At 41.6% G+C, this 24,346-nt stretch overlaps 2 protein-coding genes across 4 annotated transcripts in view; both read right to left on the minus strand.

Moving 5' to 3' along the window:
- Positions 1 to 2,793: 2,793 nt before the first annotated feature.
- Positions 2,794 to 4,029, minus strand: LOC137430770 (atypical chemokine receptor 3-like). The gene has a single exon (XM_068121543.1). It carries the CDS (start codon positions 3,931 to 3,933, stop codon positions 2,794 to 2,796), a length of 1,140 nt encoding a protein of 379 aa, XP_067977644.1. The 5' UTR covers positions 3,934 to 4,029.
- A 1,151-nt stretch (positions 4,030 to 5,180) lies between these two features.
- PRIM1 (DNA primase subunit 1) overlaps positions 5,181 to 24,346 on the minus strand; it is an 80,032-nt gene continuing 60,866 nt past the window's right edge. For all 3 annotated transcript variants that reach the window (XM_068122629.2, XM_068122628.2, XM_068122630.2), the window contains exons 7-13: positions 22,569 to 22,680; positions 20,851 to 20,931; positions 14,663 to 14,801; positions 11,128 to 11,197; positions 10,205 to 10,296; positions 8,708 to 8,806; positions 5,181 to 5,372 (exon numbers count right to left, since the gene is read on the minus strand). In XM_068122629.2, coding sequence (XP_067978730.1) covers positions 5,353 to 5,372; positions 8,708 to 8,806; positions 10,205 to 10,296; positions 11,128 to 11,197; positions 14,663 to 14,801; positions 20,851 to 20,931; positions 22,569 to 22,680 — 613 coding nt within the window. In that variant the 3' untranslated portion in view covers positions 5,181 to 5,352. The remainder of the gene's footprint in view (positions 5,373 to 8,707; positions 8,807 to 10,204; positions 10,297 to 11,127; positions 11,198 to 14,662; positions 14,802 to 20,850; positions 20,932 to 22,568; positions 22,681 to 24,346) is intronic.

The following is a 24,346-nucleotide window of genomic DNA, read 5'->3' on the forward strand; positions in this document are numbered from 1 at the left end:
GCCTCCATTATGACGTCATAATTCGACAAGTACAAAACTTCAGTCGATCAAGATGAAATTTCTTGAGCATAATCTAGGAATAAATTAGTTGAGAAAAAAAAGAATGACGTCATCAGTCACGTGGTTCGGCCACCATATTTGTTTTAGCACAAAAGCCTTAAAAACCACTGAAAATACATCCTGGCGAGGATTTGCAATCTCCGATTGCTCTTTCTTGTTGTTTGTTTGAATTAGACGATGGAAATGAATGGCAATCATGTTATCAATGTTAAATTCCTTGAAGTGAAATATGCAAAGATAGACCAGATATTTGATGCAAGAGGAGGCCATTCGGCCCACAATTTCCTGCTATATCAACATCACATGAATTCAAAATATCGGTTTGTCGATTTCGTTTCACTGAGAGAGGGAGCAAAGTGGGAAGTAGAGCAATGGAGGAAGCACGAGCATTACTAGAGTTATATACAGGGTGTCCATAAAGTCCTTGTACAACTTTGAACTTTTATAATCTTTGATGTACACGTGATAGAACCAAACTGTCAATGGCATATGAAAGCATAATTCATCAAGTTTTGTTCCTATTAATGTTGTTGTTATTGCTGTTATTAAATCCACAATTCCGCTGGGTTTCTTAACGAGTTGACATTTTCTGATGAGGCAATTTCTACATCAGTGACAAAGTCAACCACAACAATTACCCCCACTTGGAGGACAGAAAAACCTTGAAGTCAGGCAAGAAGAGACTCACCAAAATCAATGTCTGGTGTTCTCTCAGAGTCACGCATCATTGGTCCTTTCTTTTTTTGGAAGAAGCAACAAGTCAATAGTGAATGTTACTTTGAAATTTTGTAGAATTTCTTTGTTCCCGAACTACAATGATCAAATCATTCACATCTCACCTTGGACCAGCAAGACTATATATATATATATATATATATATATATATATATATATATATATATATATATATATATATATGTATATATATATATATATATTTCTTCTGATTTTGATGTACCATACTCTATTATTACAGAGTGTCGATGGGGCCGAAGCAATTTCTTGGCAAGATGGATAATGGGTGGTTTGCCATTGCCCTCCTCAGCAGTAGTTAGGGCAGGAATATGTAATTTGCTCATTGTACCGGCGATAATCCGCCTACTCTTCACCAAAGACACTATGGGATTTTTTATGTTCATCAACTAAAGCTTGGAGACGGCGTGAAGCTGGAAGGTGTGAAAACATTTTGTTACCTCGGAGACATGCTGAATGAAGAAGGTGGATCAGAGTCGGCAACAGTTGCCAGAGTGAGATGTGCATGGAAGAAGTTTCGGGAACTGAGTGGCGTGCTGACGAGGAGGGGAGTGTCGTTGAAGCTGAAGGGAAAGGTGTATGCTGCATGTGTGAGAAGTGTTATGATTTATGGGAGCGAGACATGGGTAATGAACGTAGAGCAGCAACAAAGGCTGGAAAGGGTGGAAATGCGAATGGTTTGGTGGATGTACGAATGAAAATTTCCTGTCAATCGGACCAACGGTTGCAGAGAAAATCATATTTATTCTGTGTGGACAAACAGACAAACAAACAGATAAACAAACAAACAAAGACAAACAAACAGATAAACAAACAGATAAACAGACAAACAAACAGATAACCAAACAAACAGACACACAAACAGACAAAGAAACAGACAAACAAAGAAACAAACAGACAAACGGACTCAAATGCAATACCCTCTCATCAGGCGAGGGAAACTAGAACGTCACTCGGTGGAGCGCATACCCCCGCCAGGCTGAACAGTTTATGTTTTGTATTTCATTTGTTATTTGTTATTCATTTGTTATTCATTCATTTGTTTTGTTTTTTCATTTGTTATTTGTCATTTGTTATTGATTTGTTTTTTGTCATTTCTTATTAGTCATTTGTTATTCATTCATTCATTCATTCATCCCAACGATAAGCCGGGACTGCATCCGGACCTGAACCAAAATATAATCGGCTTGTTCTTTTCACCTAACCAACTCATCCACCTAGTTTTGTCATGACTTGTCCACAACTTTTTAAAAAATATTGTGCTATATGTTGTTTTTGACCCTATCCCTCAATTATGAAAAATCACTTTAAATATTTTTTAAAAAACTCCCAGATTCGGATGTTCTCTAAAATCGAATCAATTCGTTCTTTTCACAACCAGTCTGTCCACAAAGTTTTGTCCTATTCCGTCCACAACCTTTTGGACATCGTGCTGTGTATCGTTTTGGCCCTATATCTCAAAGGTGAAGAATCGCTTTAAAATATTCTAGTATCCGGATCCAGATCATCACCAAAAATCTAAACAATTCGTCCTCGTCACACCCAACCCAACCCGTCCACCAAATTTCGTCCGAATCCATCTATAACTTTTTGAGATATCCTACTCACCGACAAACAGACAAACAAGGGTGAAAACATAACCCCTGTCACCACCACCTATGGTGGTGGAGGCAACAATACCCATTATTTCCCACCCTAGAGAAGGAGCAGAGATTTAATTACTCTACATAACTTTACATTTATTTTAACATGATTACAAATGGACATCTGGAACAGCAGTGTGAACACACCATTGTTAAACACACTCAGAGTGCAAACCATTGCTGTATATCTGGGTGGAGCAAGGATTTTGTGGTGCACAGCACATCCCACTTTGTGATGAAAGAGTCAATCGCACAGACAGGTCCTTTGATCGAGTGCTGGACAAGTATCACTGTGCACGTACACCGAGTACACCTTCCGCGCCATACAAAGACACACTCAACTGGTGACAGAAAAGATCTCCGTGAACTCTATGCCCGACGACAGCCTTTCCGCACCTAGAGGACAGGTGCTCTCACGCCTGACCGGTGGCGCCCTAAAACGCATGAGGAAGGCATGTAGGAAACTGTTGTCCTCTGAGGTCACAGCCTGTCCCAGCAGAGTGTACAGCATGGGGTTAGCACAACAATGTACGAGTGAGAAGCACTGTGCAACGTGCAGAGCTCCAAACAAGACCCGTTCAAACATACAGTGTGCCGGGACCACCTCGAGGAGGACTAGAGCATCGAGGAAGAGCACACAGTGGTATGGGAACCAGCAGGTGAGGAATACGAGGGTGTACGCAAGAACTAGGTGGCGGGCATGATTAGGGGCATGGGAACGCACAAGCGCACGGTGCACGAGTACATGACACAGAGTGATGGCGATGCACGGTAATGCGAACCCCACGAGGTTGAGAGAAAGCTGAGTGCCAGCCATCCAGGAGGGGAAGGTCTCGAGCGGGTATGTGGCCACACAGATCGTGTGGTTGTCAAGCGGGACCAGCTCAGAAGAGATGAAGAGCATGTCGGGCACGGATCCGAGCAAGGCCAAGATCCAGACCATGGTGCACGCAAGTCTGCGAGCGTGAACGCGCTCGTCCCGCCGCCGGCCCAGCGGGTCCGGCCATCGCACAAGACTCACGTAGCGGTCGACGCTTATAGCCACGATGAAGAAGATGCTGGCATAGAGATTTGCACTGTAAGCGGTGTGTGTGAGCTTGCACAACAGGTCTCCCAGCCTCCAGACGTCGTGGTCCAGCAGGGAGAAGGTCCAGAATGGCAATGTGAGGATGACGCACAGATCCGCCACAGCTAAATTACACACGTACAGGTGGACTTCGGGTCGCGCCGACCTTTGGGTGTAGAGCTGCACATATAGCACGAGAGTATTCCCCAACACTCCTGCCACAAAGATCAAGGAGTTCATAGTTGCGATGGCTGGAAAGATCGGGTATTGGTCTAAGGGTCCCACGCACAACAAAATCCCTTCCCACAAACAGATGAGGTCAGTAGCATTGCAGGATGACCCCACGGCCGCTGTCGACAGGTTTTGACTGTTCATGGACTTCAAGACCGGAGCAACGTCCAGGTTGCTCATGGTTCCGGTCAGATAAACATCCCGCTTGGAATCGCTCTGCAGGAATGCACCATTTAAAGGCTGAGCAAGTGACACATGTCTTGGGGTTAGGCTCGCCCTTCAAACACACCCTCCTCCTCGTTTACGATGTTTAATGAGGATCTGGTTCGTGAAGGAGTGGGACAGATCTCTCCAAAACAAAAATTACAATAACTTGGGGGGCATGTAAACCAAAGGAAAGGCATTAAATGCTATGGCTTCTGAGTGCACACTCATTTCAAATGACTGGTATACAAAAAAAAAAAAAAAAAAATAGACACCTGCAACATAGTGTGACCAAAACCTATAAAACACACTCGGAGAGTAGGCCATTGTAAAACACACTCACAAAAAAAGAATTATGTAATTGTCATGGTTCTCTTTGACAATTACATAATTCTTTTTTTTGTCTCTCATTTCTCTCATCTTCTCATCTTCTCATTTTCTCATTTTCTCTCACTCACAAAAAAATAATTATGTGGGGTATACAAATGATTATCTGGATTAAATGAATCTGAAACCTGAACCAGAAGCAGAACCTGGACCCAAACCTGAACCTCGACCACAATCCAAGACACGTCAAGATTATTTTCAATAGCAAAAAAAAAAAAGGAAAAAACGTCGTAAAAAAAAAATTTGATAAATCTACATAAGTAGTAAGGAAATCGTTTTCCTTAACGTGAGCTGGACCAGCAATTCAATTTACGGATCCAGTCGGGAGTAGACAGTGGTGGTAAGGGGTGAGGGGTCACAGAGGATAGTATGTAGCCTGACAGGAATGGTACACAGAGTTGCGGCCCACAGTCAAAACATGGACTTTACTCTCAGAATCCAGCCGTCGTGCAGTGACGTTTTGCAAGGGAGGTGAATGCGCACCGATAGTGCTTCGTCTTGAACCTCGGGTCGAGTGTAAACCACTCGCACTTCTCATCAGGCACATTACCACACACTCAGCAGGTAGATCCAGTCTGGAGGTTTACACCGTAGTAATGTTTTGTGATTACATCTTTGTAATGTATTTGGGTTATCCTGTGCTAATGCTTTGGGGTTACACTGAAATAGTGTTTTGAGGTATGCTGTCTCGTAAAACAGGCCTGTTATGCTTCTGCTTGGACTTAAATACCGCACCAAATGCAGAACATTTGCGAAGTGATAGTTTGATCGCAGATATAACAGATGACTGGTGCTATGAGGGATGGCAATAGACACATCAGAAATAAACAAAAAAGAACTTGTACAAACGTTTATTAAAGGATCAGAACAAGAACATTAAACCCCAAAATAAAATGATACTCACAAAAGGCTAAGGTAGGGTAGTCCAAGATGCCATCATCAATTGGACGGGTATTTCAAAAGGAAAGTAAATAGATGTATTACACACCACAGGGCAAATACAGGAGACTAGAATTCATTCTTCAGATCTGTAGGGAAGAGCAGCAAGTTTGTGACATCACCTTCAGAATCAAATGTATAATGTGAACAACTTATTTCAAACATTATAGCATCAGGTACAAAATAACTTTTCATTGCATTCCATTGTGTGTTTAATCACATCATGTATTCCACAGAGTATAAGCAATAAAAACATTTTTTTTAAATGCAAAAAGGATGTAGGGATGGTGTGCCAAAAACTACCGTGTACATAGAAAGTATACACCACCTTTCAAAATTTTCACCTTTTGTTGCCTGATAGCCTGGAATTAAATTGCATTAAAACAGAATTTCCCACCTGTATTTACACATCATAACCCACAACTTCCAAGTGAAAATCAAATTCTATAAATTTCAGAAAATTAATAAAAATTACAAAACTAGATTATCCTGGTTGGTTAAGTGTCCACCCCACTGAGTTAATACTTGGTGGAAGCACCTTTGGCAGCAATTACAGGTGTGAGTCTGTTGGGATAGGTCTCTCCTAACTTTGCACACCTTGATTGGGCAATATTTGCACATTCTTCTGTACAAAACAGTTCAATCTCAGTCAAGTTGTGTGGGGAATGTTGATAGACAGCAATCTTCAAGTCATGCCACAGATTTTTGATTGGATTTAGGTTCAGGGCTCTGACTAGGCCACTCAAGGACATTTATCTTTTTGTTCCTTAGCCGCTCCAGTGTAGCTTTGGCTGTGTGCTTCGGGTTATTGTCATGCTGAAAGGTTAACTTCCAAACCAATTTCAGCTTTATTGCAGAGGACAGCAGGTTTTCCTCTAGAAGTTTTCGATATTTTGCTCCATCCATTTTCCCTTATGTCCTGATAAGTGCCCCAGTCCCTGCTGATGAGAAACATCCCCATAACATGATGGTCACCACCATGCCTCACAGAAGGGATGGTGTTCTTTGGGTGATGTGTTGTGTTGGGTTTGCACCAAACATAACGTTTTGCATTTAGGCTAAAAAGTTCCATCTTGATTTCATCAGACCACAAAACGTTTTGCCACATGGCTTCAGAATCTCCGGAATGTTTTTTTTGCATACCTGAAACGGGACTCATGGTGGGCTTTTTCGAGTAATGGCTTCCTTATTGCCACCCTATCGTACAGGCCAGACTTGTGAAGTGCTTGGGATATTGTTGTCACATGCACACAGTGACCATTCTTTGCCATAAACACCCGTAGCTCTTTCAACATTGCCAGTGGCCTCTTGGTGGCCTTTCTGATCAGTCTCCTCCTTGCTTGGTCATTCAGTTTGGAGGGACGGCCTAATCTAGGCTGGGTCTTAGTGGTACCATAGGCATAACACTTCTTGATGATTGTCTTCACTTTGCTCCGAGAGATATTCAAGGCCTTTGAAATATTTTTTATACCCATCCCCTAATCTGTGCCTTTCCACAACTTTATCCCGGAGTTCCTTGATGCTCATGGTTGTCTTTCCTGTGAAATGCACTACCCAGCAGAGGAAACCTACAGGAACAGCTGATTTTATTCAGAAATAATCAGAATCACTACAATTTAACACAGGTCGAGGCCAATTAACTTGGTGTGTGATTTTGAAGGTGATTGGTTACACCTGAGCTAATTTAGAATTGCTATTATAATGGGGGAGAACACTTGTCCAACCAAGATATTATAGTTTTGTATATTAAACAAGCGTTACGCCTAGGTCCCCCGTCGGTGAAGTGATGCGAGTTGACAAAGTGGAAGATGCAAGGCGGCCATCTTGGATTTTGACATGGCGACCCAATTTTCAATAGCGTTCTTCCTTATGCCTAGATACACCCACACACCAGATTAGAAGTTGGTACTTCGCTTATTTTTCAAGATATTCCGCTCACAATGTTCAGACATACATGGCGACGGCCATATTGGATTTTGACGTGGGTTGCACCCACACACCAAATTAGAATTCGGTCCTTCGCTTACGCATGCACGCACGCACGTACGCATGCACGGACGGACGGACACACGCACGCACAGATGGACGCACACACGGACGGAGGGGAAAACCACAGTCCCCCTTTCGCTCCGCAGTGCGACGGGGGACAATTAATTATCTGAACTTTGTAGAATTTGTTTCTCACTTGGAAGTTTTGGGTTACGATGTGTAAATAAAGGTGGGGAAAGTCTGATTTAATGCAATTTCATTCCAGGCTATAAGGCAACAAAAGATGAAAATTTTGAAAAGGGGTGTAGACTTTCAATAGTCACTATTTTTGTACAAGTTTGTATCTTGGTCGATATTTTTTGAAGATTTGTGTTGTATTCAACCTATGGAGTGTACATGCCATCCCTACGAAGGAAATCTACCGACTTCCTCATTATAATTTATGGAGGATTACATTGTCATCAAATGCAAAGTACTTATTACATACACAAAAAGGAGGAGTGACAAAGAAAAATGAGGAAAAAGTAAGAGGGATGAGGTGGAAAAGCGAAGGGGATAGGCAAGATAAGAAGGGGAAACGGTGGGGAGGAAAAGAGATGGGGATGGGCAAGATAAGAAGGGGAAACGGTGGGGAGGAAAAGAGATGGGGATGGGCAAGATAAGGAAAGATAAGAGGAGGAGGAAAAGTGAAGGGGACAGGAAAGAAAAGAGGAGGAGGAAAAGGAAGGCGATTTGGCAAGAAAATGAGGGGAAAGGGTGGGGATGAAAAGATTACAGTATCGGCAAGATAAGGAGGGAAGGAGAAGGAGATTTCAGTAAAAGAGGGGGAAAGGGCAGGAGAAAAATGGAGGGAATATGAAAGAAAAGGAGGGAAAATGAGAGGGGTTGGGGAGATGCCCAGAGAAAAAGGCTCAGGTCAATCGTTTCGACTAAATAATGGTCACTTTATCGTCCTGCAAGAAGACTATTCTGTGACAGAAATGGTGGACATGAGTGTTGCCTGCTGGATAGCCGCCCTAGATGGTCGTGTTTGGTTTGAATGGATCCTCCAAACTAAAAGCAGTTTGTTCCAACCAAACTACAAACAAGCAATTCCAAATTATATCACTCAGTCATCAAACTCCTCAAATGTACCCAACTCCACCACCTCGTCCCATCCGTCACTCCAAATGTTCAAGATGATGGTTCAATAACACATTGTCCGTTTCATATATGTGACATCCCATTATGTTTTGTGGAACATTAAGCTTGTCAGGTTTTTATTATGTTCCCCAGAAACCTTTTTGTGCAATTTCCAAAAGGTTCATCCACTTTTCAGCTCTAAAATGACAATGCCTCCTTTATCGAATAGTTTTGTTTCTGTCCATTACCTGTCACTATCACAGGAAGTTATGCAGTAAGGTGATTAAAGTAAGAAAAAGACATGCGCTCTCACCACTCTCATTCAGAAGCCTTCCTCTCCATGAAGCCTCCAAATCCTCCAGGAATGAATCAAAAACCCGAATGGCTGCTGCAAGGCTCGTCTTTTTGTAATCTGCCCGAGAACATTGGTACATCACGGGGGTTGATGGAGGTTGTGATCAAGTTTCATCAAAACTGTGTGTGTAGTTTCAGAGGAGAGAGCAAATACATATCTTAGGGGGTCAAACCCCCTGCACATCCCCTTAAACCCTGATTTTTTTTTAATGTCGTGAACAAACTTTGGTACATCACCGGTGATGAACAGAACGTTGTGGTCAACTTTCATCAGAATTGCATGTGTAGTTTCTGAGAGGAACGCAAATACCTATTTTGGGTGGCAATCCTCCTCCCCCACCCCACCCCCCATATATCCCCTTCAGGCCCGATTTTTTTTCAAGCCCGATTTTTTTTTCAGCCCCGATTTTTTTTTCAGCCCCGATTTTTTTGAATTCCGTGAACAAACTTTAGTGCATCACGGGTGATGAAGGTTGTGGCCAAGTTTCATCGAAGTTGTGTGTGTAGTTTCAAAGAAAGCAAATACCTAATTTAGGGGGTCAAACCTGGACCCACTTTGACCCACAGTAGACCCCCTTAGGTCCCGAGTTTTAATGCCATGAACAAACTTGAGTTGCACCATACCAAGTAGCATTGTAGCCAGGTTTGGTCACAATCCCATCAGTGGTTTCGGAGAAGAAGTTGCAAGTGTTTATGGACTGACAGATGGACGACGTGCTATCCCATAAGCTCCCTGGAACTATGTTACAGGTGAGCTAAAAACACGGTAGAGAGGTGTTCGTTTGTCATCAACCACAGCATGTAATGTATAGCACCACCCGGTGGTGGTTTGAGAAGGTATTACAAGTGAACTGTGGAGATGACTTTCAATTTTGCACTGCACACGTGGTATAGTGCAAGTGCTTTACTGACCCCGACCAGAGGGATGGGGTATTACACTCCCTCGGGGAGCAGGTGTATCATAGGGTGTATCATGTATCATACCATCCTAGGATTCCCTGCCTCATGAATGTCCTGGGATTTCCAGAGATTCATGCATGTTAACGTTTTGAATCAATCAAAAAAAGGTTTACAATTTTCATGGGATATAATGCAAAAACCTGCACCACACAATCATCCCTCAGGTTTTATTTAAAGCACACACTTTATTCAGCAAATAATTGGCATTCTCTATCCACCCAAGGGGTGGGTAAACTGCTAGTCACATGATAATTTGGAGAAGTGTCTGTCTGTCTGTTTGTTTGTTTGACTTCAATGCACTCCTGATTCGCTAGGTGGAACTTGGCCATCGTTAGAAGGAACTTGGCCGTGGTTTGAACCGCCGACCTTCCAGGCTTGAAGTGGATGCTCTAACATTTACGCCATGCTATAAAAGTATAACGATTAGGCTCTAAGTATATATGTCTGAGTGTTACACAAAGGTACTGGATGGAACAGCAGTCTGTTGAAACCTCACCTTTGGGACGGCGCTTCTGGCCTTCTTCTGTGACCTTCATGGCCTGCGCATCAACGACCTCAGGTAAATGGTCCAGCTCCCAACACAGCTGGCTGTAAATTAAGTGAGGGAGTCAAACATATTGTAAAAGTAAGCCTACAAACCTTTACACGTTTTAAACAAAAAAAAGTAATGGCAGACCCTTCTCTATTGTTTGGAACACATGACAACCATCTCCATCAGAAGAAAATACATAAAGATTTTAAATATCTTTATCCCCTCTCCCCAGTCGTGGAGCTACTGCACCACTGGAATGGACAAAGACATTCAAGATTGAGTAGAACATGCATAGTTCCATGCTGATATTTTATCTTTTGTGCACACCGAGCAAGAAATACAAGAAATGGCCAACGTTAATCAAATAATTCTGGGTAAAACCAGGATGGTGGCCAACAGTCACGTGTGCTGTTTAATAAAGTTGTTACGAGTAAGCTCCTTGTAAAGGAGAGCATCAACCCTGAAATTCACAGGAGCCTGCCTGTAAAACATGTGAACGTCATTCATGTAGTTTTGTTTAAATGGTAGAACGAGTTCAAAATAGCCAGTAATTGGTGAGCAACTTTATACTGTTGGCACTCAAACAAACATGAAACTTGTTGAACAGATAATTTGGCAGCTTACTGTATGGGAAATTGCAGAAGAGCTGGTCATTAGTATTGGTAAGGCTGCATGTAATCATTCCTTCCCACTTGGAATGAAAATAAGATGAGTGCAAGATCGGTACGGAAGGACTTCTACTCTATGCGAGAGCCACAAGGACGTGGTACTAAATAAGAGATGGTATTGGAAGTTTGCATCATCATCCCCTACACAGACCTATTAAACAAGAGAAGATAAACAAAATTCAAATTCATAGGCAGACAGAGAAAACCAAACACACAGACCTGATTGTGGGAACATTGAATGGATCAAAATCTTCGACCTTGTTCAGATCAATTGGAACACACACCCGTCCTGCACACCCCAATCCACAGATAAGACTTTAAAAGGCCGCAATGAGGTGAATTTCAAAACAATTTGATTAATGTTACCACTTAAAATCCTTTAAATAATAATAATAACAACATATTTGTGTTGTTTCATTGGAGTTGTTTATGAACCTGTTAACTGCCTTGACTTCTCCACGCAACTCCCAGGAGAGATTCAGTCTGTAGAGCTCACAGGTCAATCAGCAATACTCTGCCTCAGGTAGATCATACCTCCAAGCTGGGCTCCAAGGGTGGTCAACACCTTGGTAGTCACCACAGTGCCAAGTCCATTCTGAGCAATCTCTAGATCATTATGAAGTCCAAGGACTTCCTCTAAAGTGTGAAGGTATATATCCATTCTGGGCTTGTGCAGCTGCTTCCTATTTCACTCAACTAGTGGGAGTCAGATCAAAGACTCGTCGTATTATTGGAATTTTTCAAAAGGAGGCCAAGTCTCATGATCTACTCGTCACTTAAGTTGGAGATTGGTGGCATTTGGGTCCTCGATCTCGCTCCATCTGCACTTTTTTCCCTGTGCCCATTCGGAGCTCCCCGACACCCTCCCCTCTCGGTCAAACCTGTTCTTTCACCAACACCTTGTTATCTTCCATATACGTATCTGAGCTTGAGGCTCAACTTCATCGTTTATCCCACTTTTATTGGTCTCTGAAACTAACTTTGTCTCTATTTTTTTTTTTCTCAAGACTGCTGCTCATCTCCACCTCATGGGTGTCTCAGACGCATTCCTAAGCTACTCTACTCACGATTAACACCCATAACCCCTTCCCCTCTATTCCTCTCAAGTTCACATACTGTAGTGTGGGTGTCTCAGTATTTTTGTCTGATTGTTCCCCTCCATCCACAGCCAGTATAACCTGCCACCCTTTTTGAGCATCGACTTTCTTTGTAGAAAGGAAATAAAAACTGCAAACATGTGGGTTTGTGTCTGATTTCACTTTGGCTCGTTCTACTGCTAACATTACGTCATGTCATACATCTCCAATATGACACCAAATATCTGCATATTTCGACCAAAAATTAGCCACGAGGAAAACTACTTGGCTTGTCATTTTAAAATGGCATTTCACTTTCAAGCTGTAGAATTATTTCATTTCCGAGCTGTAGAATTGACATAAATCAGCAAGCTGTTCATATTCAAACTGCTGCATCGTGGACACAAAGAAAGAGCACATCGGTTACGAGTCAGGACAGAAAAAAAAGAGCAGGAGGAAAAGGTTGTAAAGATTCTCAACATTCCTCATCAAAGACACAACGTAATACGTTCGTCAATGGACACGAAGGTCGATACTTTACTAACTCAAGAGATGATTAACTGAGTACAGGACACACGCGGCTTGCCCTCTGCCTGGAGAGATTTCTTATTTATAATAGAACGGACAATAAATTACCGAGAACTACATTCATGGTATGATCTTCCACAATCAGCCACAATACACCACAATCGTTTACCTTTTTATCTCCGACAGATGACGCTGAAAACCCATACAATCAATTATTTATTAATTTTATAATACTATCGAGCACTTCTCGGACCACCTTCGGTGAGCAATGGGCTGCGGCACAATCTTGGAAATGCACTTTATAATTTTTGTCATTTTTGAAAGATATTTTATTGATCACAACATATACTGACATGCTCCTTATCCTAAACAACAACAGGCATTTTAAGGCCATTTTCCCGGCGAGAACGGGGGTTAGCCTTGCGGTCCCCATGACAATCTTCTCCATTTTGCCATATTTTCTGCATCTCTCCTTGTTAACCCCCTTGCCCGCATTTCTTCTTCCACCATCTTTAGCCAAGTCTTTCTCGGTCTTCCCCGTCCTCTACTTCCTTCTACATTCATTTCCATCACTCTTCTCAACCAGTCACTTTCATCCTTCCTCAACACATGACCAAACCATCTCAACCTGTTCCTCTTCACAGCATCAATCACAGGCTCTATTCCCATCATCTTTTGCAATTCATAATTTGTCTTCCTCTCTCTCAACATACTCCACACATCCATCGAACCATTCGCATTTCCACCCTTTCCAGCCTTCGTTGCTGCTCGACGTTCATTACCCATGTCTCGCTCCCATAAATCATAACACTTCTCACACATGCAGCAAACACATTTCCCTTCAGCTTCAACGACACTCCCCTCCTCGTCAGCATGCCACTCAGTTCCCGAAACTTCTTCCATGCACATCTCACTCTAGCAACCGTTGCCGAGTCTGATACACCTTCTCCATTCAGCATGTCTCCGAGGTAACAAAATGTTTTCGCACCTTCCAGCTTCACGCCGTCTCCAAGATCCAACTCAACATTTTCTCCATCTGCAGCTCCCTCTGTGCACACCTTATACTTGATTGTAGCTGCCACACTGGTTAATAACCCTCTCAAACCACTACATTTTTGATGAACCCACTCAGCACACATTGTGCATTGAATGGAATTCACTCCGACACCCTTCTTGCACAAAGCACATGGACACTTCCCAGTTCTTTCCACCTCACCACATGCTCCATATCCTAAGATAAAGGAAAAGGATTTGTAATACCGGCTGCCACCAAAGGTAATGCTATTTCCGACACATGCCAATTTTGGAGTTCTGACATCATCCACGCTTGCTCCATTATAGTAAGACAGCACTTCTCATTTCAAACAAAATCTCAAAGAACTTTACAAAGAACAACAACAACAAAATATGAGGAACAACAATAACCCTATAAAAAACCACCTTTAGAGGCCATTTTTCCCCGCAAAGCGGGGGTTGGCCTTTTTCGGGCACCGTGGTTGTTGTTTTTGTTGGTCCCCTTTTTGAAGCAATGTTTTTTGGCCGGATGCCCTTCCTGCCGCCAACCCTGTTTGTTGCCTTTTACGACAAACAGGGAATTACCAGTGAACTGGTACTCAATTAGCCGACCTCGGAAGGATGACAGGCTGAGTCAACCCCCCTGGCGTTAATTCAGCGATCGACTGGGATTAAAACCCAGGATCCTAGGATCCTAAGCTGGCACCCTAGCCGCTAAGCCAACACCAGGCTAACAACAATAACCCTATGATTAATTTTATTTCTGCCTGGCATTACTAATCATGTCATTAGAAAAATTTCTCCTCTTTAGCCTCTCAGTTCCTCCTCTTTAGCCTCTCCACCCTCCGCAAGCCTAAAATGAAGCCTTGATTCCTTCCCCAATTAAGAGAAAGTAAACGTAAAAATGTAGTGCAGGTTTTAAAAAGGCTCGGCTTGTAGTATAACCGAGGAGTGCTTAATCGCCAAACGTCTACACCTCATTGAGGGGGGAACAACCAGGAGATTCCTGGTGTTTGACTGAAGCTTTCTTTCAGGAGTGTAAGGTGCAATGAGGTAGAATATATCAACAGGAGCCAATATATGTATGGATATAAAGATTAATTATTAACGGAATCTTAAAAAAGCCATAAGCACACCTGTTTTGGGATGCACACAGAAGGGACTTTTGAGGAGGTGGTTTACACCTTTACTGACATTCACATCCAGCCGTGGATAGCAGTACTGCAGCATCACCTCCTCGTGTACATGTCTCCACTTATCAGGTGCTTTCTTCGCCTATAAGTCAAACAAAAAACATCATCAAGAAACAAGACCTCCTCACACAAACTGGAGTGAATCATCATTTACAAAAACAGATCAACTCTGAAGACTTCAACTAAAGACTTGGCATGGGATGATCCATACATTTAACGTCTGTTGTTAGTGCTCTTCTGTTTAAAATGGCGATTTTAACAAGTCAACACAAATCACAGGACAATGTCTCCAAAATCTGAGAATCTTACATAATAAGGAGCAAATGTGGATATCATAGAAACTCTAAAATTGGCATGTGGCGGAAATAGTGCCTTCTTTGGGGGTAGCTGGTTTAAAAAATCATCTTCCTTAATGATATGGAGTATGATACAACAACAACAAACAACAGGCATTTTAAGGCCATTTTCCCTGCAAGAGCGGGGGTTAGCCTTGCGGTCCCCATGACAATCTTCTCCAAATTGTCATGGTTCTCTTTTTGAGGCAATGTTTTTATGGCCGGATGCCCTTCCTGACGCCAACCCTTTGAGTCGCCTCTTACGACACGCAGGGATACGGTGTACCTATTCTAAACCGGGGTACACACCGGTAATGGAGTATGATACGTTGTGATCAATAAAATTTCTTGAAAAAATTTCAAATAATAAAATGTATTTCCAAGACGGTGCCGCAGAAGATTGCCCACCGGAGGTTGAGGGAGGGCCGTGTTTAAAAATATTCATGGAATACACCCGGTATAAAGCCCGAGTAAAATGTTTTAAGCGGTGAAGCCGCTTCAATATTTGGTTATGTCTGTCCGTCAAGAAAATGAAGAAGAAGAACCTTTATAACCCACCGTGTTTAATTCTAAAGAGTTATAAAGGGTAATTCTAAAGGGTTTTGTGGGTAAATGTAAATGGTTCTAAAGGGTAATTCTAATGGGTAATTCTAATGGGTAATTCTAATGGGTAATTCTAAAGGGTAATTCTAAAGGGTAATTCTAAAGGGTAATTTTAATGGGTTCTAAATGCAAATTCTAAAGAGGAATTTGAATGGGTAATTCTAATGGGTAATTCTAAAGGGTAATTATAAAGGGTCATTTTAATGGGTTCTAAAGGGTAATTCTAAAGGGTAATTTTAATTGGTAATTCTAATTGGTAATTCTAAAGGGTAATTATAATTGGTAATTCTAAAGGGTAATTTTAATTGGTAATTCTAAAGGGTAATTATAAAGGGTAATTCTAAAGGGTAATTCTAAAGGGTAATTCTATTTGGTAATTCTAATGGGTAATTCTAAAGGGTTAGTCTAAAGGGTTTCATTTGTTTCTAGGCTTTACCTATTTCATATTAAAAATGTCAAACTGAACCACTTCCTTCAGACATGGGTGCGATTTATTTTTGAAAGACCAGAATTACCATTGAATTGTCATACTTAGTAAATCTGCATTACAAAAACATGTGAATAAGTTAAAGAATCCAACAATGATATATATATCTGAACATAGTTAAGATTACATCAAGAAGACACCTGCAAACTAAAGAGAAACATTCCATTCATCCCCACGAATATTCATCCAAAGAAGTTTTGCCAAAACATTATGTATTTTGGGCGAACTTGCATTGGCACACCAGATATCGACAAACTGTTCCAGACAGACAGAGCCAAATGGAGCTCATCTCCAATTTTTTTTTTTTTTTTCTTGTATACTGAATCGAGGCTCGTGAAAGAGCTAACATTTACTTCACAAACAAATCAACCAGACAAACAAAATATATAAAAGGAGGGAGCGGAAAACAAGATGGGGAGAGAAGGGGAAGCACACAAACACAACATTTGAGAGCAGGGAGATGTGTGGAAGGGAGAGGGCTTGGGGGGAGGAGGCGTGGGAAGGGGGGGGGGGGGAGGGAGAAGTATAAAACACAAGGACACCAAGGACTTCCCAGGACAGAAGTTGGTATTTCAAAAAAGTGGAATTGGGGTGAAATCAGCGGGGGTAGAAAAGATCAAGGTTTTGAATGGGGGAAGATAAGAGATGGTGGTGAACAACTGTTTTAAAGACCTGGAGGGTGGAGTGGGATTGAAGAGAGTGAGGGAGTTTGTTCCAGAGGCGGGAGAAAAGAGGAATGAAGGAGTGAAGGTGAGCAGAGAGTCTTGATTTTGGCAGTTTGACCATAAGAGGGTTGCAGGCAGATCTTGTGCGACCTGTAGGAATATTTGCGGGACAGAGCCCAGAGAGAGCTGGGGGGGCAAGGCCGGAGAGGAGTCGGTAGAAATTTGTCCAAACAAGATGAAGAAGATTATTTAGCTAATCAAAAAAATTCTTTCTTTTTACATGATCTAAGGCTCGTAGTGAGCAGTCACACACATGGAAATACAGACAGACATATGCGACATAATACAAAACTGTTAGACGAGACAAACACAGTAACTGATCTTAGAGGAAGTGCCGTCACTTCCCAGTGCACTCTGGGTATCAGCGACATCATAACAATGGTGCCATTTTTCTCACCACAGTCAGCAAGGAATTTCATGAGGAAATTCCTCCTCTCCATGGATGTTAACCTATCCATCCGATTCTGAACCCATATCCTATCCTATCCGTCCAAACCTATCCGTCCGTATCGGGATTCCCCATGCTCTTAACCATTTAAATGCTGAATGGCAAGCAGAGAAGCAGCACGTACCATTGTTAAAGTCTTTCGAATGACTCAGAATCGGCCGGGGTTGAACTGCCGACCTCCCAGATTCGGAGCGGACACTCTAAACATAAATTAGCTGATGGTTTGAACAAACTTGTGAGCGCACCATGCAGAGATGATGCCTCCCAAATTGCATCAAAATCGGGTGCATACTTTTTGAGAAGAAGTCAAAAGTAGCGATCCCGGAATGGTAATGACCTTTAGCCTTTAAATCAACAACAACACAACAACACGAATTTTAAGGCCATTTTCCCTGCTAGAGCAGGGGTTAGCCTTGCGGGCCCCATGACAATCTTCTCCATTTTGCCCGATTTTCTGCATCTCCCCATGTTAACCACCTTGCCCGCATTTCTTCTTCCACCACCGTTAGCCAAGTCTTTCTCGGTCTTTCCCGTCCTCTACTTCCTTCTACATTCATTTCCATCACTCTTCTCAACCAGTCACTTTCATCCTTCCTCAACACATGATCAAACCATCTCAACCTGTTTCTCTTCACAGCATCCATCACAGGCTCTATTCCCATCATCTTTCGCAATTCATCATTTGTCTTCCTCTCTCTCAACGATACTCCGCACATCCATCGAACCATTCGCATTTCCACCCTTTCCAGCCTTCGTTGCTGCTCTACATTCATGACCCATGTCTCGCTCCCATAAATCATAACACTTCTCACACATGCAGGATACACCTTTCCCTTCAGCTTCAACGACACTCCCCTCCTCATCAGCATGCCACTCAGTTCCCGAAACTTTTTCCATGCACATCTCACTCCAGCAACCGTTGCCGAGTCTGATCCGCCTTCTCCATTCAGCATGTCTCCGAGGTAGCAAAATGTTTTCACACCTTCCAGCTTCACGCCGTCTCCAAGATCCAACTCAACATTTCCTCCATCTGCAGCTCCCTCTGTGCACACCTTAAACTTGAATGTAGCTGACACCTTTAAACACCGTGATGTGTACACCTTTAAATCGACATACTTAAAATGTAATTTTGTTGATGGGATTGGCAAGGCATCAAGAGGCCATGGTGCTCAGAAGTTCTACAAAGTTTGGTGAAAATAGCGCTATTAATTTTAGCATCACATGTGATAAAGGTTGTGATCAAATTTCATCGAAATTGAGTGTGGTGTCGCAGAAGAAAGAAAATACATAATTTGGGGGGGAGTGGGGGGGGAGGCTGGAGGGTCAACCCCCACTGTAGACCCACTTAGACCCTGATCTTTTAATGCCATGAACAAACTTTAGTACATCACGGGTGATGAAGGTTGTGGTCAATATGCATCGAAATTGTGTGTAGATTAGGCGAGGAGAGCAAATACCTATTTTGGGGGATTACATCTGGACCCACTTTGACCCCCGATAGACCACTTAGACCCCAACTTTTTTGATGCCGTGAACAAACTTTGGCATATCATGGGGTTTTAGTCAAGTTCCATCGAAATTGTGTGTGTCGTTTCGGAGAATAGGTTCCAAGTGGTTACATACAGCCTGACTCACTGACGGACACCGCACGATGCTAATACCTCACCTGAACAGCTGTTGTTTGAGGTGAGCTAAAAATGGGTGCATAGGTCTATTGAGCAGTTGTACTAGTTAGTGGTGCCTTCACTTTTGAATATGGATCTTCCCATCAACAACCAGTTTCTTGCTAAGTTTTGGGGTGATCGTACGAGTACAACCCGCCGAGCTATCACGCTGCCCTTACGGGTTATTACGAGTCGCCATTTTCAAAAGCTGCATACCCTTGGGTTTTAAACCTTGAGTGCTGTTTGCATGTCAGAGCCTTGCGAAGCTCTTCATTTTGTCAGATATAGTCCTTCAGCCTTTATTTTGTATGTGTCCTCAGTGTTGTTTGGCATTGGTTTTGGTGGTGCACTGATGGGCTGCTTACTTCTTTGGAGTCTATGGCTCACACACTTGAATATCGAAGAAAAATAGGTCAAAGTTCACTACATCATTATTACAATTCTGGAAAATCTGAACAACTCAATAAAAGCAGGTAATGAGGGACATGTCTCGGCCAAGCAAAAAAGGTTAAGTTGTGTGTCCGCAAGTTGTATTTTCCTTTCATACAATCATATTTTAAAATTTTTGAAGTACCGGTAGTTATGGGGTAACAATGGAAGTTGGAGACATTGTAACACAGTAGAGTCATGTTTCAGTTGCCATTCACATCTTAATTTGAAAACTTGGTCCTCATAAAATATTCACATAAATGAAACAGAAAACGATTTTTTTTCCACATTTTTGAGGGGGACGAAGGGGCATAATTATATATATACGAGTATGTATATATATATATATATATATATATATATATATATATATATATATATATATATATATACAATAACCAATCTAAACAGTTAATAAATAATAATAAAGAAATTCAGTCTTGGTTGTTAAATGTGCAGACAGACAGTTCAAACAGGTATATATTTAAACACAGGCATTTTCTCTTCTTGAGCATTCCTGTCGATTTACACCAGGCAATAAATAGCCAGTTTGCAAGTCAAAACGTAACACAGACATGTAACACAAGACATTGTCCACACAAGGACTCTGATGACAGAGACACGGTTTGTCTGATCTGCATACTTCCTTTGGAAAGCAAACACATCAAGCAGAGCATAAGGAGGAAATCAATAGAGTCAAGGCTGCCAGGCTACGGTGAAAACAAGCACAATCACACTTTGCTAGCAGCTCGGTGGATTCGGTTATCAGAGATCTTGCCGGGATTGCAAGTTTGTGGCTGGTTGTGAAATACATCCGGACGCACGCACACAACCGATTTGTGCCAGCAACATCAATCGGTCAAATTTGTTAATTATTTTAAAAACAGAGACCGAACATGTGTTTTTGAACCTGACTCAGTGGCATTATTGTTAAAAGCGTCCACTCTGAGTCTGGCAAGGCAGTGGTTTGTCTCTGACCCTGGCTGAATAATACCAAAGACTAAAAATGGTACATGCTGTTTCCTCTATTAACGCTCAGCACTTAGAGGATAGAGCATGGACAAATCCCACAGGTTGGCACCCCATGGGGAGGGAAATGTCTCCCAATAAATGCCACATGACAGTCAAGATAAAAACGCCACCATGAGATGGTGCTGGCGGCACCCAGTGTGTTCGCAGAAGTTACTTCCCCCAACATAAACGGCCGTGTTTGTCTGATATCAAGTTCCATGCAGTCTGCATGAGAGCGTGAGATTTGTGTTTGTGACAGATTTTCTTCGAGCATTAAATTGCATTGCAGTAAAAAAAACCCCACAATCCAACCAAATTTCCAACCATGACAAATATAAAAAGCAGGTCAACAATAAACTGCTAATAAACCTTGTAAGAAGTGTTTTAATCATTCAAGCAAATGAACAGTGTCGGTATATAAGTACGTACCTGTGTAAATGACTTCAACCTATCCCAGCAATTTACCGAGTTGGTCACTGAAGAAAAACCACTTCTCATTTCTGATCGAAGATGTATAATGTGCTGAAATCAAGGCCAACAATGCTGTCTGAGTACGGGTGGTTAAACAGCAAAAGGAATGAACAAAATGTCACAACAACACACAGAGCATGCATGGCTGTTGAGGGGTGTGCACACAGCCAGAACTGTTAGCCTATTGGAGAGTGTCGTTAACAAAATAAGGAAACATGAATGAAAATTGTAATCCCTGGTCTCAAAAACCAAGAGATTGCCAGAAAAGTTTATATGATGTAACAAATGGAAAAATATGCAGCACTCTCGTTAAAATGAGTCGTCTTTGAACAGATTTTGACAAAAACAGATAACTAGCACACGCGCGCACACACACACACACACACACACACACACACACACACACACACACACATACACATACACACACACACACACACACACACACACACACACACACACACACACACACACCTTTATACTTACACTGGCGAATCTTTTATCAAAATTTGCTTCAAAGAATATTATAACGAGTCCGCAGAATTAAGACGAACTTGCAGAGGTTTGTTTGTTACACCGGAAGAGTCGAGCGTTTCATGGGCCGAGCCATTGTGTCGATTGCACTGATGTGACGTTCACGTTTAAGTGTTCTCCAATAATGGAATTCCTTCATCTAAACTCACCTATTCCAATGTAGGTCCATTCCTTTTTATTCTCCATCATTCCAGGCATTGCTGCTCCAGCAAATTTTCTTGTTTAATTCCTCCATCTCATCTTCAATCTTCCTCCATTTCTTCTGGGTTTCTTTTTCTTCTGGGTCCTTCTCCAGGTTACTTGGTGGAATTTGTTGCTCGTTCGTATTGGCATGTGTCCAGCCCAGGTTAATTTCAATTATTGTGACTAAAATGACTGTTGCATTGGCTTCTCTTCCTGTCTTTTTTGTTTTGGTTATGCCGAGATGGCTCCTCTTCATTGATTTTTAAGTGGTGATCGGTTTTGATCCATCTGTATTTCACTGCTTTCGTCATGTATGGTTTCACACTGATGGTAAATTTGCGTTTTCACACACAAGAGTCGTGTATTTTCCATGAAGTTTTAAAAAATCTAACAAATGCGGTCAATCCTGCTCGGGTACATCTTTCACAGCATTCTCGAGACGGATACACCTGCAATCATTGTGGGATTAACTGCATTTTGGTTCTCGTCACTAGTCTGCCTGTTCGTGGTCAGTTTTAGTAAGAAATTAATCTTAAATTTCAACATGACAGGTATAATCCAATCAACACGAAACCAAGCCATTTAAACAAGGTTAACAGCTGATACAAACCCTGCCCTGGAGGTACAAACCGATGTTTCCGTAACAGGGAGTAACCATCGCTTCCCATTTATGCAAATTTTATAGAAGCGATTAACCTCATTTGTCACCGCACAATACCATTAACAAATCGGAGTAAAAATGAAAGATTTAGGCCTATTTATCCAAGTGCCAAATGTCAGCAAAATATTCTCCTAGGAAGCAATTTGTTTTTGGAGTGATTTTCAACACGAAGGTGAGGTGGCCAGCTGTACGCAAAATCTTGGAGGAGAATATCTTATCAACCACTGCTCCAAAGAGGAATCTCCTACACATGGCATCAGGCAGTCAAAGGTTAAAGGTGAAGTTTAAAACAAAAGATATCATCAGGCATCAAAGCCAGGACCTTTTCACGTTTCTTCTCGTTTCCAAGGAAATCTTGTTTCACCAACGCGTAGTCATCAAAATCCTTTCTCAACAACTTTAGCGCATCCCTGCAGAAAAGAAAAAACACCACTCTCATAAATGGGGGACAAACAAGAATGTTCAACAAACAAAACAAAACAATTGTCGGCTTGCAGGAAGTGATGTTGGTGTCAGCGTGTCAAAGTTCCTGGAAGAGATTTAATTATAAACCTGTCAGATTCTGTATTAGAATCACAGAAGTACTGTATCCAACCAAAAGTGACATCAGCACATCAAGAAAGTCGTACAACGGGGGCCATTGGTCGGGTCAATTTATGCTCTAAAACAACGGAATGAATCCACAAGAATGTTGATTAATGTAAACCAACCCCCGTATGAAGCAAGGAGAAGCTGACATTTGATGGAAACATCTACATCGTAACAGGCCTCACTCCCAATCTTCACATGTTAACACCACAACCTAACCTAACCCAAAGCGCAACAACACCAGCAAAGATAAACGTCGTGTTGTCGATCACACTCTGTCAGCACCTGGGAAAACTAGAAATGTTCAGAAAACCTGGAGACTTCCAAAGTCAAGCAAAGTGGCCAAAACATCCAGAAACTGCCAAAATCGTAAAGTTAAAAAGATGCCTGTTGGTAAAAATACAAGGTTACACAAAACGCTCAATAGGTGATGTCAGTGCAAGTACAGAAAGTTTTATCACTCCGTTCAAGGCAAAACAAACAATGCAAGTAACTTGAGAACACAACAAGGAGCAAGTTGTAAATCAGGCTGATTGAACATACTCGATGTATGTTGAATGTAAAGGAGGATGCAATTGTGGTACTGTAAAGTAGGGTAAGTAAAAAAAGGGAGAGTATGCAAAAGAGGATATGTAGTCGTCTGTGATGTATTTAGTATTTTCACTTGCAGGACTAAATTAAATATTGCTGGTAAAGGATACTTTACCTTTACCAATCTTTACCAAGGATACTTTACCAATCATTAATGATTGAGACAGTCATCATAGTTTGTGCAATTGATAAGACCTGTACATGCTGCTCAGTGCTGTGCATCCAGTGTGCATGATATTTTATTCATATACTGGACAAAGAATATCATTTACTGAACAATGCTGTACTTGTATGTACTTTGTGAATTAGGCTCACAAGATAATGACTCAATGATAATTATCAGTCACGTATCAGTATTATTCATTATCAGTATCATTAATCATGATCTAAACAAACACGTGTAGCGACTAGCGCGCCACCAGGCGACTGTTGCCGCGGAATCGCGGAAAATGACCGTCGAGTCCGAAGCAAAATTCAGGCTTTAACGGTCATAACAGGGAATGCCACTGTCATAGAACGAAAGATCGTATATTTTTTCTGTCGATGGGTGAAATATAAGACGAAACTGTGTCCAATAAAGGTATATTTAAGGAAGTTTATTGCTGATAAACGATCAATCCGGAAGCGAAAACGGTGAAACACGTGGCGCCGCCTTTCAACGGTGTTTATACCCAGTAGATGATTAGCGCATCTGGTACAAGAATCTGGTAGCGTGAAACACATATATATATATATATGTGTGTGTATGTATATGTATATATATATATATATATATATATATATATATATATATATATATATATATATATATATATATATATATACATATACATACACACACATATATATACATACATATATATACATACATATATACTCTTTTTTTTTTAAACCACC

The sequence above is a fragment of the Myxine glutinosa genome, chromosome 7 (assembly GCF_964187855.1).
Source record: "Myxine glutinosa chromosome 7, kmMyxGlut1.1, whole genome shotgun sequence".
NCBI classification, from domain to species: Eukaryota; Metazoa; Chordata; class Myxini; order Myxiniformes; family Myxinidae; genus Myxine; species Myxine glutinosa.

Excerpts from the sequence above, each read along its gene's own strand:
- LOC137430770 (XM_068121543.1), bottom strand. The coding sequence starts at position 3,933 with ATGAGCAACCTGGACGTTGCTCCGGTCTTGAAGTCCATGAACAGTCAA.